Genomic DNA, 17,537 nt, shown 5'->3' on the forward strand with positions numbered 1-17,537 from the left:
CTGCTTTCACTAAGCACATATCTTCACACAAGGATGCAAATAAATAGGAAACGTGAGGAAGCTGACATATGTATATGAATGTATACATACAAATTAGAAAAATAAAACAAAGCAGAGAAAAATTTTATCTTATAGAATGAAATGAAATTTGTGAAACCAGGGGGCAATACATGTCTTGCATTTCTTAGATCACATATTTTCTCACAGAGATAACAGATATGAAGTATTATTGGCACAGTCTCTGAAAATATCATGGTTTGTTCCTAGAAACTGAAACATTAGCGAAAAAGCTCCATAACTATTATCTCAGAGAGACATATCACTATATAGCAAACATCACAAAACAATACTCAAAATTACTCAGATTCTTTAGAATGTTCAGATTACAGTGAGGAAAGTTCAATATTCTAAAATGTGCTCCTAAAATGAGCTTTGATTCAAAGAGAAAAAGGGCAATATAAGTTTTACACAGGAACCATATTGTTTTTCAAACACTAACAATGTTTTGTCATTGCCTCATAGACAAATTCTAACTTGAATATCAGGTCATCATTTGTTTTCTGTGATTTGCTAATTTGTTTCTTTAAAGGACATGTGTGCTTATTAGTATACACATGTGCAATGGTGTACATGTAGAAGCGAAAGATCAGGTATCTGTTCACTCTATCCTGCATTTCAGTTTTAGGGACCTAAGTTTTAGGGATGTCTAAAGAGGAAGCAAGCACTTCGGCAACAAAACCTCAGTAAGAGAACATACTGTCACTTCTTTGGGTTTAAAAGGATGTATTTAAATTTTAAGTGGTGGAGTATGGCACACATATGCCATAATCTAAGAGTAGGTAGAAGTCAGAGAAAAACTCGTGGGACTCAAGAGAGTCTCGAGTATTAAACTCAATACACCAGGCTTAGTAGCAAGAGTCTCGAGTATTAAACTCAATACACCAGGCTTAGTAGCAAACACCATTAACATACTGTCATCTCTCTGAAATATACTTTATTTCTGAGACAATGTTAATGAAACTGTTATCAACAAGTGTTTACATTTATACTTCAGAATGAACAGGAAATAAAACACAACGTACATGACTATCATTTTCACATGTAAATAGACATATTCTTTCGGTTGTCCTGTGTACCAATATATTTAGATGAAAATACTGTTAATTATTTTAAACTCTTATTGATACAATATTATTACAATTCTTATCACTGCACAGGTGAGATGGTACAAAGGGAAAAATTCACGAAGAAAAGGCCATTAACTTGTACATGACCACAGAATCCAGAAAAGGATGGTAGAAAAAACTCCAAAAACATACCTGATTTTCCTTCACAATAGCTATAAATAACATAAAATATCTCGGAGAAAGTCTTAAACAAACAAGTGGAAGACTTCTATAACAAGAACTTTAAATCTTTGAAGAAAGAAATTGAAGAAGACACCAGAAAGTGAAAGATCTCCCAAGCTCTTGGGTAGGCAGAATTAACATAGTAAAAATGGCGATCTTACCAAAAGCAATATACAGATTCAATGCAATGCTCTCAAAATCCCAGAAAAATTCTTCACAGACCTTGAAAGAACAGTACTCAACTTCATATGGAAAAGCAAAAAACCAGTATAGCCAAAACAATCCTGTACAATAGAAGAATTTCTGGAGGCATCACAATCCCTGACCTCAAACTTTACTACAGAGCTAGAGTACTGAAAACAGCCTGGTATTGGCAGACCAACAAACAGGAGGACCAATGGAACCCAATAAAAGGCCCAGATATTAATCCACACACCTTCGAACACCCTACAACAATAGTATGTCTTTCCAGTATGAATTATTTCACGTCTTTTCAGATGACTGTTACTTAAAAAGGCTTTCCAACATTGCTTACATTCATAGGGTTTCTCTCCAGGATGAGCTCTTTCATATCTTTTCAGATTATGGAAACATAAAAAGGTTTTTTTACCACATCACTTAGATTCATAGGGTTTCTCCCCAGTAGGATTTCTTTCATGAAATTTCAGATGACTGCTATTTATAAAGGTTTTACCACATTGCTAACATTAATAGGGATTCTATGCAGTATGCTTTCTTTCATGTTTTTTCAGGTAACTACTGCATTTAAAGATTTTATCACATTGTTTGCATTTATAATGGTTCTCTCCAGTATGAATTCTTTCATGTCTTTTCAGATGACTTTTACATGAAAAGGCTTTATTACATTGCTTACATTCATAGGGTTTCTCTCCAGTATGGATTCTTTCATGTCTCTTCAGATGACTGGTACATGAAAAGGCTTTATCACATAGCTTACATTCATAGGGTTTCTCCCCAGTATGAATTCTTTCATGTACTTTCAGAATACCATTACATGTAAATGCTTTACCACAATGCTTACATTCATACGGTTTCTCCCCTATATGTATTCTTTCATGTCTTTTCAGATGGCTATTACAAAAAAAGGTTTTATAACATTGCTTACATTCATAGAGTTTCTCCCCAGTATGATTTCTTTCATGTATTTTCAGATAATTGATACATACAAAGGCTTTACCACATTGCTTACATTCATAGGGTTTCTCTCCAGTATGATTTCGTTCATGTATTTTCAGAAACCTGTTACATACAAAGGCTTTACCACATTGCTTACATTCATAGGGTTTCCCTCCAGTATGAGTTTTTTCGTGTATTTTCAGATTACCATTACATGTAAATGCTTTACCACATTGCTTACATTCATAGGGTCTCTCTCCAGTATGAATTCTTTCATGTGTTTTGAGATAACTGCTACATGTAAAGGCTTTACCACATTGCTTACATTCATAGGGTTTCTCTCCAGTGTGATTTCGTTCATGTATTTTTAGGTAGCTTCTATTTCTAAAGGCTTTACCACATTGCTCACATTCATAGGGTTTCACTCTAGTATGAATTACTTCATGTATTTTCAGATGACTGTTACATGTAAATGCTTTACCACATTGCTTACATTCAAAGGGTTTCCCTCTAGTATGAATTCTTTCATGTATTTTTAGACGACTGTTACATGTAAAGGCTTTACCACATTGCTTACATTCGTAGGGTTTATCGCCAGTATGATTTCGTTCATGTAGTTTCAGATGACTGACATGTATAAAGGCTTTACCACATTGCTCACATTCATAGGGTTTCTCAACAGTATGAATTCTTTCGTGCATTTTCAGATTAAAATTAAGTGTAAAGGATTTGCTACATTGTTTACATTTGAAGCGTCTCTCTACAGTATGAGTGCTTTCATACTTTTGAAGATGATTGTTATGTCTAAAAGTTTTACCACACTGCTTATATTCATTGTGATTCTCTCCACTTTTTGTTCTTTCAGGTATTTGGTGATAACTGCGATGTGCAAAGTCTTTGCCACATTGAATACCTTCATAGGATGTCTGTCCCGTATGACTTGAGTCTTGAAACGGAAGATTATAATAATCCTCATGGTGACATGAAAAGGTTTTACCACACTGCTTGCATTCATAGTGATTCTCTACAGGATGACTTCTTTTGTGCCTGTGAAGAAAGCTGGCATGAGTAAATTCCTTACTACAATCATTACACTGATGCATCGTTTTTTTCTTTTGAAGTCTACCATATAATCAATAAGTTTCATATGCTGGAGATTTACCACAGGGCTTACCTTCCATGTAAGTTCTTTACTGCAAGTGTAAACAGGAATCAGAACTATGGGTATTATTAAATTTTATTAAATTATTAAATTTTTTGATTCACTGGGTTCAACTTTAATATGGGCTGTTTTCTGTGTGCTAAGATACCTGTGGTAGTTCAGGCATTTAGTACATTATTCACATTTATTATTGTGTCCCTCTCCCAGGTGAGTTTCTTTACATCCTTGAAGTAAACTGTAAGAATTCACACCTTTACTACCCTGACTGCATTAATAATGTAATCCTATAGTAGGAGTCACGATACATTTGCAGTGTGAATCAAGACAAACACAGCCGTTTCCACATTTCTTGTGCTCATATGGATTTACACTAGTGTATGGTCTTTGATGAATCCCAAAAGAAGTCAGGAAACCAAATTATCACATTCAATAAGGCTGCTCATAGAGGGGATTACAGAACTTCTAAATGATTGGGAGATATAGATACTTTACTGCCGTCCATATCCCTAAGGATCACGAGGCTTGTATCCAGACTGGCATATGATATGCCTATAAGTAAACAACAAATGAAATATAAATGAAATACATTTCATTTATAAACATTAGTTTTGCTCCTCATTGAGATGAACTATAGAGATTAAACTTCCAGCAGACAACAACCCTCTTGACTCTCATATTCTGAATTCTCAATATTTTTGTAAGTCACTACATGAGTAGCTATATAACAGTAGCTTTTGATAGACTACTTCCTTCTTGGAATTTTTTGTATATACAGTGATGACCTGATCAATATCCAATCATTTTTTAACACCTGCATGATATAAAACCGAACGAGTGGACAGTTTTATGACATAGCATTCAAATGACATAATAAATAATTATATCTGTTAATCCATTGCTTCCATTACTTGTTACTTAGAATACTTCTTTGAAAGCATGGATAAGCTACCTGACATTAAAGTAAATAGTGTTATGAAAATTTAATAATAATTTATAAACAAAACTATGCTTATTGGGGCTGGAGAGGTGGCTCAGTGGTTAAGAGCACTGTCTGCTCTCCCAGAGGTCCTGAGTTCAATTCCCAGCAACCACATGGTGGCTCACAACCATCTGTAATGAGATCTGGCGCCCTCTTCTGGCGTGAGGGCATACATGGAGGCAGAATGTTGTATACATAATAAATAAATAATAAATCTTTTAAAAAGACTATGCTTATTTCCCTCCTTGTTTTTCATTAAAACTGAATAACACATCAACATGAAGTCAGATACATATTTTTATATCAATTTTCCCATGAAAATTACCATCCATTTCTTCTAAAATGCTGATAATATTCTTCCATATTCTCATCTTCCCATTTGTAGCCTAAAATAGACCAACAGAAATTTTATGATATACTATTGGAATACACGCAAAATATAATACAATCCTTGGCAAACCTTAGAACAATGCCTGACTTATTTACATTCTTCCTCTTTCATGATCAAGATCACTGCGCAGCATCAAAAAACCAGAAAAAATTGTCCATTTATCTTAAAAATTGAAAAAATACTCAGTATTACCTATAGCCGTGAGATTTCTGTAGGTTTCTACCATCACATCTTTGTAGAGACTCTTCTGGGAAGGAGCAAGCAAAGTCCACTCTTCCCTAGTGAAGTTCACATGCACATCCTCATAGGTCACTGCATCCTAAAATATTCCATAAGTGTGTGTTACAGAAATTCTAGTAATGACAGCATTGGATTTGTATTCTTCATTGACATCATACTCACATAAATCTGAGTGATTTCCACATAAATCTGAGTGATTACATGAAACAGAAGTTTTAATCTAATCACTGAGTCAATTAGAAGGAATCTAAAAATAAGGTTTACCCCTGCCATTTCTGAGCCCACTGAACAATATTTATATTTGCAAGAAAAATATCAACACACAGATAGGCATGGAGAGAGAGAGAGAGAGAGAGAGAGAGAGAGAGACAGAGAGACAGAGAGAGAGAAAGTGTTGTGTGTGTGTGCTAAAAGGAGAAAAGAAGCAAAGAGATCAACAGAATTAGTTTCTATGAGATAATTGTATTAATAATTGCTAACTACAAAAAAAAAAAAAAGAATGGGTAAGCAGAGTGTATTGGCTCAAGCCTTTAATTCCAGCACAGGAGACAGAGGCAGGTGAGTCATTAAGACTGCAATTAATTTCATGAAAGTCAAAGTTACATAGTAAGAGCATGTCTATAACAAAAATAAAATAAATGAACATAGAAATGAAATAGACAAAACTCAAGTCTCTCTAAAGTTTCTGCCCCAAACCCACCTATTCACCTGCAATATTGGTGGAACTCTGAAACACAGCTTGCTCCAATACTGAGAAGACTTAAGAGGTGAGTGAACAGCACACAATGGGAGACTCTCTAGGACCTCGACAGTGGGCCAAAACCCCAGGCCCTTCCTGCAATTCCCTTCGCTTTTCTAGCCAGTCAGCAGAGAATTTCTTGTGGGAAGGCTCCCCCAAAATCCAGCCTCATCCACTGGGCACTCCAAGCTACTAGTCACACCATGCCTAAGAGCTGAGAGCTTGCTGCAATAGTAAGGGGACCAAGAGCATGCTACAACACTGAGGGGAACAAGAAAGAAGACCAAGTAAGCAAACCAGAAGAGAAGACTAAGAGAGCAGGCTTATAGAGACCTCAGAGGCTTTCTGAGACAGATATTGACAGTACAGAGCAGACCAAGAAAAACTCCCAAATACTCAGTCACTGCAAGGATTGAACAAAGGTGCAAAGACACTGCCAGCCTCATTTGAAGGAAGAGATGGATAAGCGCCAATACAAGAATTCCTCCAACAACCTAAAAAGCAACATGGTAACACCAGAACCCAGTGGTCACACAGCAGGAAGACTTGATCATCCTGACTTAGAAAAAACAGAAGAAAATGACTTTAAACATAACTTTATGAAAAAGATGGAGACCTTTAAAGGGGAAATGAAAAACTCCCTTAAAGAAATGGAGGGAAAAACAAACAAAAAATTGAAAACAAATAATAAATCCCTCAAAGAAACCAAAAAAAAGAAAGAAAGAAACGAAGAAAGAAAAAACAAACAGGTAAAGCAAACATTTCAAGACTGAAAGAGAGGTAATAAAAACAACACAAACCAAGGGAATTCTGGATATGGAAAATCTGGGTAAACAGGAACTACAGAGACAAGTATAACCAACGGAATACAACAGATAGAAGAAAGAATCTCAGGTGCTGAAGATATTATAGAGGAAATAGACTAATTGGTCAAAGAAACATTGAAAAGGATCCTGCCCTCTGCTGTATACAAGAACACATCTCAACCTTAAAGACAGAGACTAACTCAGGGTTGGGAAAAGGTTTTACAATCAAATGGACCTATGGAACAAGCAGGTGTAGCTATGCTAATATCTAACTAAATAGATTTCAAACTAAAATCAATCAGGACAGATGGAAAAGGACACTTTAACTCATAACAGGAACAATCCACCACGATGAAGTCTCAACCCTGAACATCTATACCCCTAATACAAGAGCATCCACATTTGTAAAAGAAAGATTATTCAAACTTAAATTGCACATCAAACCCCACACACTAAGAGTAGGAGACTTTAACACTCCTCTTTTGCCAATGGACTGGTCAACCAGACAGAAACTTAACAGAGAAATAAGAGAACTAATAGATGTTATGAATCAAATAGACTTAACAGACATCTATAGAACATTCCACCCAAACACAGAAGAATATACCTTCTTCTCAGCACCTCATGGAACCTTCTCTAAAATTGATCACATACTTGGTAACAAAGCAAACCTCCACAGATACAAAAAAAAAAAAAAAAGGAGTAATCCCTTGTATTTCATCATACGGTTTAAACTTAGAATTTCACAATAAGACTACTCTCATGGAAATTGAACAGTGAATTACTGAACAACCCTGGGTCAAGAAAGAAATTAAAGACTTTCTTGAATTCCATGAAAATGAAGGTACAACGTGCTGTGGGACAATGGTTTAACCTGTGAAGACTTGTTTCTTGTATGTATTTAGTAAAATGCTGATTTGCCAGTAACCAGGCAGGAAGTAGAGGCATGGCAAATGTAGAAAGTAGAGGTGGGGCAACAAGAACGAGGAGAATCCTGGAAAGAGCAAGAATTCAGTCTGCAGTTGCCACCCAAACGCAGAGGGCGCAAGATGTCACTGACTAGCTGAAAAAGGTACTAAGCTACGTAGCTAACAGAGATAAGATTATGCCGAATATAAGTTATAGAGTTGCCAGAGACAGTGATCTCCACTGGAACAGGTACACTGAGCGAGTGAGCCAGAGCCAGAGACTGCTGAGGGTCCAGACTTGAATCTAGAATTTTCCAGGGAATAGACCTAAGCAAGGACCCCTGTGGGTCTGGGTGTGAGTCTAGGACCTCCCAGGAGCTAGGCCTGAGCCAGGACCTCTGCCAGTCTGGGTGTGAATCTGTGACATCCGAGGGAGTAGGCAAAAACCAGAGATCTCTGCAATGCCAGGCACGAATCTGGGACCTCAGAGGGAGTAGGACTGAGCCAGGACCTCTGTGGGTCCAGGCATTGATCTGGGACATCAAAGGGAACAGGCAGAAACCTGGAACCTCTGCAGGTCTGAGCATGAGTCTGGGACCTCCAGGGAGTATACCTGAGCCAAGCCCTCTGCAGTTATGGGTACACCAGAGCCTGGAAAATCTGAGGCAGTAGACCAGAGCAAGAGACCTTTGCAGGACCAACTCCAAGCCAGGGACCTCTCTGCAAGAGTGGAAACAGAGCAAGATTTACAGAAACAGGTCAAATCCAGGAACCTAAACCAAAGTAAGCCTGAGACAGCAAACTCCAAGGGAGCAGCAGAGCACAGGAGCACTGAGCTATCTCCAGGAACATAGAGTAACCAATGGGGTAACTAGAACTGTGGCACTGACTGTATCACAAGGAACAACCATCTGGGCTTTGGATACACTGGCACCTAGAATATTAATCAACAGAATCTCAGATAGCTCCAACCACATCTATTAGAGGAAAGGATAAGAAGGTAAGAACACATACAACGCCACAAAGAGCAACACAACACCAGTAAAACTTAAAGACGCTACAACAGCAAGACCTGAACAACCAAATATAGATGAAACAAAAGAAAACGACCAAAAAATAATTTCAAGAGAATGTTTGGAAGCTTACATAACACCAAATAAACTGGATAAAAAAAATCCACTCACCACATAATAATCAAAACACTAAACATACAGAGTAAAGAAAGAATATTAAGAGCTGCAAAAGAAAAAGGCCAGTAACATATGGAGGTAGACCTATCAGAATTAAACCTGATTTCTAATAGGAGACAATGAAAGCCAGAAGGTGGTGGTCAAGCGATATGCAAACATTAAGAGACCAGCCCAGACTACTATACCCAGCAAAACTTTCAATCACCATAGAAAGACAAAACAAGATATTCCATGACAAATCTAGATTTCATCAATACCCAGCCAAAAACCCAACCCTACACAAAATACTAGAAGGAAAACTCCAACCCAAGGAAGTTGGCTACAGCAACAAAAACAGAGACAATTGATGGTCTCATAGCAGCAAATCCCAAAGAAGGGAAAAATGCACAAATTAACATCACCAACAATGAAAACTAAATTAACAGAAGATAGCAACCACTGTTAATACCCCTTATTGTAAATGGACTCAACTCACCTATAAAAGGGCACAGGCTAACAGATTGGATATCAAAACAGAATCTATCCTTCTTCTGCATACAGGAAGCACATCTCAACCTCAAAGACAGACATTGTCTCAGAATAAAGGGTTGGGAAAAAATGTATCAATCAAATGGACCTAAGAAACAAGTGGGTGTAGCTATCCTAATATCTAACAAAATAGACTTCAAGCTAAAATCAGTCAAAAAGACAAAGAAAGTAATTTTATATTAGTCACAGGAAAAATCTGCAAAGAGGAAATCTCAATATTTAACATCTATGCCCCAAATACAAAGGTACCCTCATATGTAAAAGAAACACTTCTAAAGCTTAAATCATACATTAAATCTCACACGCTAACAGTGGGAGATTTTAACAGTCCACTCTCACCACTAGACAGGTCAGTCAGACAAAAAATGAACAGGGAAATAAGAGAACTAACAGATGTTATAACCCAAATGGACTTAGCAGACATCTATAGACTATTCCATCCAAACAACAAAGAATATACCTTCTTCTCAGCACCTCATGGAACCTTCTCAAACATTGACCACATACTCGGTAACAAAACAAATCTCAACAAATACAAAAAATTGGAATAACTCAATCTAATTTATCAAATAACCATGGTTTAAAACTAGAAGTCAACAGCAATCCTAATACCAGAAAATGCACAAACACATGGAAATTAAACAATGTTCAATGGATTGAGAAAGAAATTTCCTAAAATTCAATGAAAATAACCATACAATATAACCAAATTCATGGGACACATTGAAAGCAGTGTTAAGAGTAAAGTTCACAGCACTAAATGCTTACATAAAGAAGCTGTAAAAATCCAAAACTAGTGAATTAACAGAACATGTAGAAACTTTAGAACAAAAAGAAGCAAACTCACCTAAGAGAACAAGATGGCAGGAAATAATCAAATTGAGAACTGAAATCAACAAAATCACCATGATCAAGTTGGCTTCATCCCAGAGATTTAGGGACGGTTCAACATATGAAAATATGTCAACATAATCTAACATAGAAACAAACTGAAATATAAATCCATGTAATCATCTCATTCGATGCTAAAGAATCTTTTGACAAAATACGACATCCCTTAATGATAAAGGTCTTGGAGAGAGCAGGGATACAAGGAACATACCTAAACATAATAAAGGCAATATACAGCAAGCCAACAGCCAACATAAAACTAAATGGAGAGAAACTCACAGTGATCCCACTGAAATCAGGAAGAAGACAAGGTTGTCCACTCTCTCTACATCTATTCAATATAGTTCTTGAGGTCCAAACTAAAGCAATAAGATGCCAAAAGGAGATCAAGGGGATACAAATCGGAAAAGAAGTCAAACTCTCACTGTTTGCTGATATGATAGTTTATATAAGCAATCACAAAAATTCTACCAAGGAACTTCTACGGCTCAAAAACACTTTCAGTAATGTAGCAGGATGAAAGATTGACTCAAAAACAAAAAATCAGTACTCTCTTGTACACAGATGATAAAAGGTCTGGGAAAGAAATCAGAGAAACAACACCCTTCGCAATAGCCACAAATACTATAAAATATCTCGGAGTAACTCTAAACAAACAAGTGGAAGACTTATAGGACAAGAACTTTAAATCTTTAAAGCAAGAAATTGAAGAAGATAACAGAAACTGGAATGATTTACCAAGCTTTTGGGTAGGCAGAATTAACATAGTAAAAATGGCAATCTTACCCAAAGCAATCTACAGATTCAATGCAATGCCCAGCAAAATCCCAGAGAAATTCTTCACAGACCTTGAAAGAATGGTACTTAACTTCATATGGAAAAACAAAAAAAAAAGTATAGCCAAAATAATCCTGTACAGTAAAAGGACTTCTGGAGCATCACAATCCCTGACTTCAAACTCTACTACAGAGCTATAGTACTGAAAACAGCCTGGTATTAGCATAAGAACAGACAGGAGGACCAATGGAACTGAATAGAAGACCCGGATACTAATCCATAAACCTTCAAATACCTGATTTTTGACAAATAAGCAAAAAATATCAAAAGGGGGGAAAAAGCATATTTAACGAGTAGTGCTTGCATAACAGGATATCAACATGTAGAAGGATAAAAATAGACCCATATCTATCACCATGCACAAAACTCAAGTCCAAATGAATCAAAGACTTTAACGTAAAGCCAGCCACACTGAACCTTATAGAAAACAAAGTGGGAAGTACACTTGAATGCATTGACAGCTGCATGACTGGGGTAGACAGAGGGGCCACTCGCAGTGGCACCAGGATTTATCCCTACTACCTGTAATGGCTTTTTGGGAACCTATTCTCTTTGGATGTATACCTTGGTCTGCCTGATAAAGTAGGGAGGGCCTTGAACCCTCCGCAGTGCAGGGTACCTTATCCTCTCTTAGGATTGGATGGGGGTGGGGTGGGTGAGTGCGTGGAGGGAATGAGAGGCAGGAAGGGAGTGGGAACTTGGATTGGTATTTTTTTAAAATCTCTTTTTATAAAAAAAGGCTAATCTAAAAGAAATAAACTGTAAGAATAATAAGATCTAGCTAAAACTGCGTACATGCTTAAACAGTTACAGTTTCCAATGTAAGCAATGCAAACATTGAACATGAAAAAATAGCACAGTACAGGAGAGATGGGGTCAGCAGCTAAGAGTGCTTGTTGGTCTTTCAGAAGAGGGAGTTTCAATAGCCAGTGCTTACATGGGTGTTCCCAAGTATTCATAATTCCAAGTCTAGGGATTCTGCGGACATCTTCTGATTGTTGTATCAGTCAGCAGTGTCATGTATATCTGTGCATGCAGGCATTGATTCATATTTACTAAAACAAAATTAAAAATTCACGAATGGGGGCTGGAGAGATGGCTCAGTGGTTAAGAGCATTGCCTGCTCTTCCAAAGGTCCTGAGTTCAATTCCCAGCAACCACATGGTGGCTCACAACCATCTGTAATGGGGTCTGGTGCCCTCTTCTGGCCTGCAGGAATACACACAGACAGAATATTGTATACATAATAAGTAAATAAATAATTTAAAAAAAAAATTCACGAATGGTGGTAAGACTGTCACACACCTGTCATCCCAAGACTCTGGAGGCTCCTACAGTCTTAAGGTCATTTATGTAAGACACGCTGGAATAAAGAATTACACACTCTGAGAATGTTCAAGGTCAAGATATTGGTAAAGCACAGCAGAACAGTATGTGCTTCACATATACAAAACCATACATTCTAGGCCAATCTGCCAATAATTTAAAAATGAAAAAGCAAGGTGTGCTGGAGCATACCTTTAATCCCAGCCCTGTGGAGGCAGAGGCAGTTAGACCTTTGGGTTCCAGGACAGCCTAGACTACAGAGATACTTTTAAAGAGGCAAGTGGATCTCAGTGAGTTCACATCCAGCCTGGTCTACAAATTGATTTCAAGGACAGTATAGGCTGTGCAAGGAAACACTGCCTCAAAAAACACAAAGACAAGACTACAAAAGAATCCTTGTGATCAAAAAAAGTATGTACTTTAAGAATAAAAAAATGATTAAAAAAAAAATCAAGCTAGCAAAATGACTTACGAATAAAAAGTAATTGTTCCGGGGGTATCTTTGGTAATTCACAGATATCGTCTATAATGGTGGTGTACACATAAGAACACAAGAAAAAAGGATTGTGATAAATGTTGACCACAAGAAAGTAGACACTAAGAAAAGGCTATGGGGTGAGGCTACAGACACAAAAAAATCAGATCCCTACTGAGGAACATCGTCGAAAATGGCTCCTAACACTAAAATATCAATAAGCACCCTATAGTAACCCACCAGTGAGATAAGAAATAAAGTGCTTCATATACCTGTAAGGATTTTCAATCAAGTGACTACATTCTAATTCAGGCCACTACAGGCTTATGGACATTAAATGAGGAATAATGCTGTTAATCTAACTTTAAGTGTACCAAAATTTTGGAATATGCCTACAAGACAATACACTTTCCACCTCTCTTTCTCATTCTCAGAAATTATAATATAGACTTCAATGTTTCTATGTCACTGGACTGTATGATCCTCACACTAACCCTGAAAAGATAGTTATTATCAGCAGTTTGGCTGTGTTAGCACCGTAAATAAAAAACTGTGGCTTGGCCACCCTGACCATTAGTCTGGGGTCATTGAGACTGGGTCTGTAGTATGTTATGAGAAAGTTTCAGCTAGAGATGAGAAAAACTGAGGTAGGATAACCTCTGTGGAGGTTTGGTTGCAGAGTAGGAAGTAGGAGTTTCTGCCACTTATAAAAATGAAGAACTCAGGAAGAAGAAAATACCAGTGACAGGAGAATATGTTCAGGGCAGGAGGGAGGTGAGCTTCCCCATGTGAGTAACCTATAGGTACTGGACCTTCTGATTGACCTTGCTGCTATTTGCAATGTTGGCTGCTGTGATCTGTTTCCTAACACATAGGAATAGCCAATGGGCGACTTGTGTCTCAAACCTCTCAGCCTGGTTAACTGTTTCAACCTGAATTGCTCATACCCCCCATCAGAGAGATGTATAACTGGAAACTATATTCATTAGCTCAAGCTACTCTCATCAAATTGTACACCCCTCAATCTGGTCTGCTTTCATTCACAGGGCACGAATTAACAAATGTTGAAAAATTACACAGAAGATCATTCAGTCTGACCCAATGAGATCCTTCTTCACAATGGTGAGTCCGTAGTGGACTGCCTTAACCTTCACTCTGTGCTCTCGCAATTACCTAACCTGTCGCCTCCTGTAGTCCACACAACAAATGATTCCTTCTATTCTGCTCTGAAGGCAGAAACCATGCTCCACATGAAAGCCCTTTTCCTATTTCTTCAAGGGACACTCCACTACATGATTCAAATTGGTAATTTTACAAATATAAGAGGACAGCCTTTTTCTTGAAGAATTGAGAAATTTAAATGCGCAGACAGCAAGGTTGGTCCTTGAGGAGCAACAGACTGGGTTCAAGATCACATAAGTCAATGTAACAGAGCTTGTCTCAGAAATATCTTTCTACAAGGCTCGAGTTGCAACTGTGCTAGATTAACATGTGCTTACAGGAAGAAAACACTGCGCATACTTCAGAGATAATAATGTAGAATCTCTGTAATAATACTGTGCATGGCCTTCTGACTACTGCTCAACAAGGAGCCAGCCTGGATCAGATTGTGCGCTTCACCTATGCTGTCCTCCTTAAAGCTCCTTTAGGTTCAGGTCCCAAGTGATATTTGGAGCATGTTAAACAGGGACAGGAACTGTAAGGAGGCTGCCACTCAGGCAGATGTTAGATTTACACAGCAAAGATATTCCCAGAAGGATTTCTTAAGTCCTCCAGTTAGCTGAAACAGCAGGCCTTTCTTCAATGACTGTGTCCTGATGGGGAGATGCCAGGAAGACGGGATGATAGAAAAGATAAAATCTGGGGTAGGAGGTCTTGCACAATCAATCTTAGGCCAAGGAAGCTTCTTAAAAAGAACAGCATTTGTCAACTACTTCCAGAGCAGAAACCTTAGGAAATGGGAAGCTTCCATGAAGCAACAGGAACTCTAACACAATGGAATTCCTTCAGGAAGAGCTAGAGCAAACAAGGTGGCATAAGGGATACCTAGGGTGTCTCAAATGTATTCTGATCAAGTCCACAGCAGTCATGGAATTCATAATCAGACTCATGTGCTAGGGAGAGTTAAGATTCGGAGGATCTGAAGCAGCCTCTCTCCTAAGGCCCTGGCTAAAGACCTTTATCAGATCTCCTAAGCACATTCCTGGTTTAAAAGCAGGAACTGTTTTTTGCTCTACACCTTGGGGACTTATGCAAAGCTGAAAGGGCTAGGCCTCAGGCTGTTATTGGCTCTAGGAGGTATGGTCCAAAGTTTGAGAAGTTATGTTCCTTCTCTACATAGTGGAAAGCAGCAACCGAGCAGGCCAGCCCTCAACACACCACTTCATCCATTTCTAATATTGTTATGCACAGTGTTGTTCCCCATCGGCACAACTATGCTTTTTTGCATGAATGGAGGTATAAGGAACACCTTAATGGGTGTTCTAACCCTGTAATGCTCTTCTGAGAGGCTTTTCATAGGCTTGCTCTTGGATATAGGATGGAACTAGTGGCTGGTAATAAACCAGAGTTTTCTATTTTGTTACAGTTTGCAATCACATGCCTGGTTCATCCTAGTGAACATACAGTTACATCCTGGTGTATTTATACTTACATCTTAACATCCTAATCTCTAACAGGCCTGGTTAGCATATGACTTAACTTTGCCACAGATTGGAAGCAGACCTGTTACGAATCGATCCTATTTAGTGTGACTTTCTTTCTTCTAAGCTTTGGTAAATCCCTTCTATCTTCAGTTTCACTTCTCTACATCACAGCACAATAGTGGAGCCTTATCCAACCCAGGACATGTGTATAACATCCATAAAATAACTCCAAATGGATTTTACAAGTATATTTTAAATGTGAATCGCTTCTAGAAGTTCTTAGAGAAACTAGGCGTTTCTGAGTATGGCAACTTGATTTTTAGATACCCAAAGCATGGTGACATTAATAACCAGGTTGTGTCAATACTCAGTCCCCTGTGTCTGGTACCCCAAGAAATTCTTTTTGCCAAGGTCAGTCACCTAGACAAATGCCGTCATTTCCTCAGGGGATTGAAGAAAGTGCCTACCTGAAACAAAAATTCAAATCACACAACTCCTCTCTGGCTAGAGGGTCTATGGCTCTGCCAGAACGGTGATTGTGTGCCTATTAACTTGTCAAGGCCAATGTTAGCCTCTAGGCTCCCTGCTTACAAGGCCCACTTCAGCTAACAACCCTCTTTTTCTGCTCCTATCTAACTCTGGAAACACCCATCTCTAATGAGCATAGTAAAAACTGGCTTTCTGACATGTAAAAACAGCTTAGTCAAGAGCCCCACTGCATGGAAGGCTTTACCAGACAAACAGAATTCAGAGACCCATTCACTTGGGATAACAAGATAGTCCTTGAACCCCATGACACCCACTGGACAGTATATAAGCAGAGGTCAAGAGCAATGCTATGCTCTGGTCATCTGGTGAGAGGTCACCTTGATCTGTCTCAGGGCTGGAGAGTCTACCCCTGGATCCTGATGCTTCCTTTTTCAGATCAGAGACTTGTGTGAAGACAGGACCTGACTTTCAGGTTAGAAAAATGGCAGAGGATAGCAGACTTTGGGAGAAAGGTTTTGTCCTTCAGTTGGGAATTTAGAACGTGAACCTTGTATGAGCACCCTAGCATAATAAAATACAACTTTTGTTGTAATGCGTGCATCTACCTTTTTATTCTTGACACCAGTTTCAAATAAACTTTTCCCTTTCTCCCCAAACAGCAGCAATTTCAATTTCACAACTGCACCCGCTTTCATTCACCCTGCTCCAACTGCTCTAAGCAGATGGAGACCCAGATGGAATGTTATTCAGAGGCTACAACCCTGGCCAGCGAGATGCAAGGACTTTATAGAATGCCATTTTTGGCTGCCTGCCTCTGCCCGCTGGGGGAAGGGGCAGAAGCTAACCACGTGGCTCCCAAGGCTCAGGCATCCACTCCTCCCCGCCTGAACAGAGCAGCACCTCACTCACCATGTCGCAGCTTCCGAGCTCTCCCTGGCCCCACACAGCTCCCTGCAGCACTGCTCTCAGCACAACACCACAGCGCACGCGCTTGCTCAGGTACGGATACTAGCCTGCACCGGAAGTCTGGAAGAGCCCACCCGCTCACCTTCTGACTGGCGGTCTGCCTCGAGATCCTGATTGGCTATTGATGTCTGAGTGACAAGAGCACCTCCCTTAGTGTTAGATTGTACTCTAGGACTAAGCAAACTGGGTTCTGGAAAGGCCCAGACCTTTCCCAAACTGCAGTGATTTGCATTTCATTTGTACTTACTTGGGGCCTCCAATTGCTGACACTTTCCTCTTCCAGCTTTCCTTAAGCACTTTGCCTCTTTCCTCCTGGTGGTTAGTTTGTACAGCTCACTGCAAAATGTGCAGTGGAGTGTTTTTTTCTGTACCACAGGTATTAATGTGCCTGGAATATTAACAATTAAAAGAGATTTTAGGACTCCAAACAAGAGTGGCTTCATGCTGAGTTTAGGCAAACTGTCCTTACTTTTTACCTA

At 38.7% G+C, this 17,537-nt stretch overlaps 1 protein-coding gene across 2 annotated transcripts; it reads right to left on the bottom strand.

The window, feature by feature from the left end:
* Window positions 1–1,683: 1,683 nt before the first annotated feature.
* Window positions 1,684–17,098, bottom strand: LOC121450055 (zinc finger protein 709-like). 2 transcript variants are annotated; one of them, XM_041654736.1, is made up of 5 exons: window positions 17,002–17,030; window positions 12,463–12,520; window positions 5,211–5,337; window positions 4,953–5,013; window positions 1,684–3,533 (listed from the first exon to the last, which is right to left on the bottom strand). In XM_041654736.1, the coding sequence occupies exons 3-5, from the start codon at window positions 5,242–5,244 to the stop codon at window positions 2,069–2,071; spliced, it is 1,560 nt and encodes a 519-aa protein (XP_041510670.1). In that variant the 5' UTR covers window positions 5,245–5,337; window positions 12,463–12,520; window positions 17,002–17,030; the 3' UTR covers window positions 1,684–2,068. The 2 variants fall into 2 exon arrangements, with proteins under 2 accessions (XP_041510670.1, XP_041510668.1); XM_041654734.1 differs by lacking the exon at window positions 12,463–12,520 and having other exon boundaries at window positions 17,002–17,098.
* Window positions 17,099–17,537: the final 439 nt, after the last annotated feature.

The sequence above is a fragment of the Microtus oregoni genome, unplaced genomic scaffold (genome assembly GCF_018167655.1).
Source record: "Microtus oregoni isolate MIOR12 unplaced genomic scaffold, Mior012 000006F_ref0000085, whole genome shotgun sequence".
Taxonomy (NCBI): Eukaryota; Metazoa; Chordata; class Mammalia; order Rodentia; family Cricetidae; genus Microtus; species Microtus oregoni.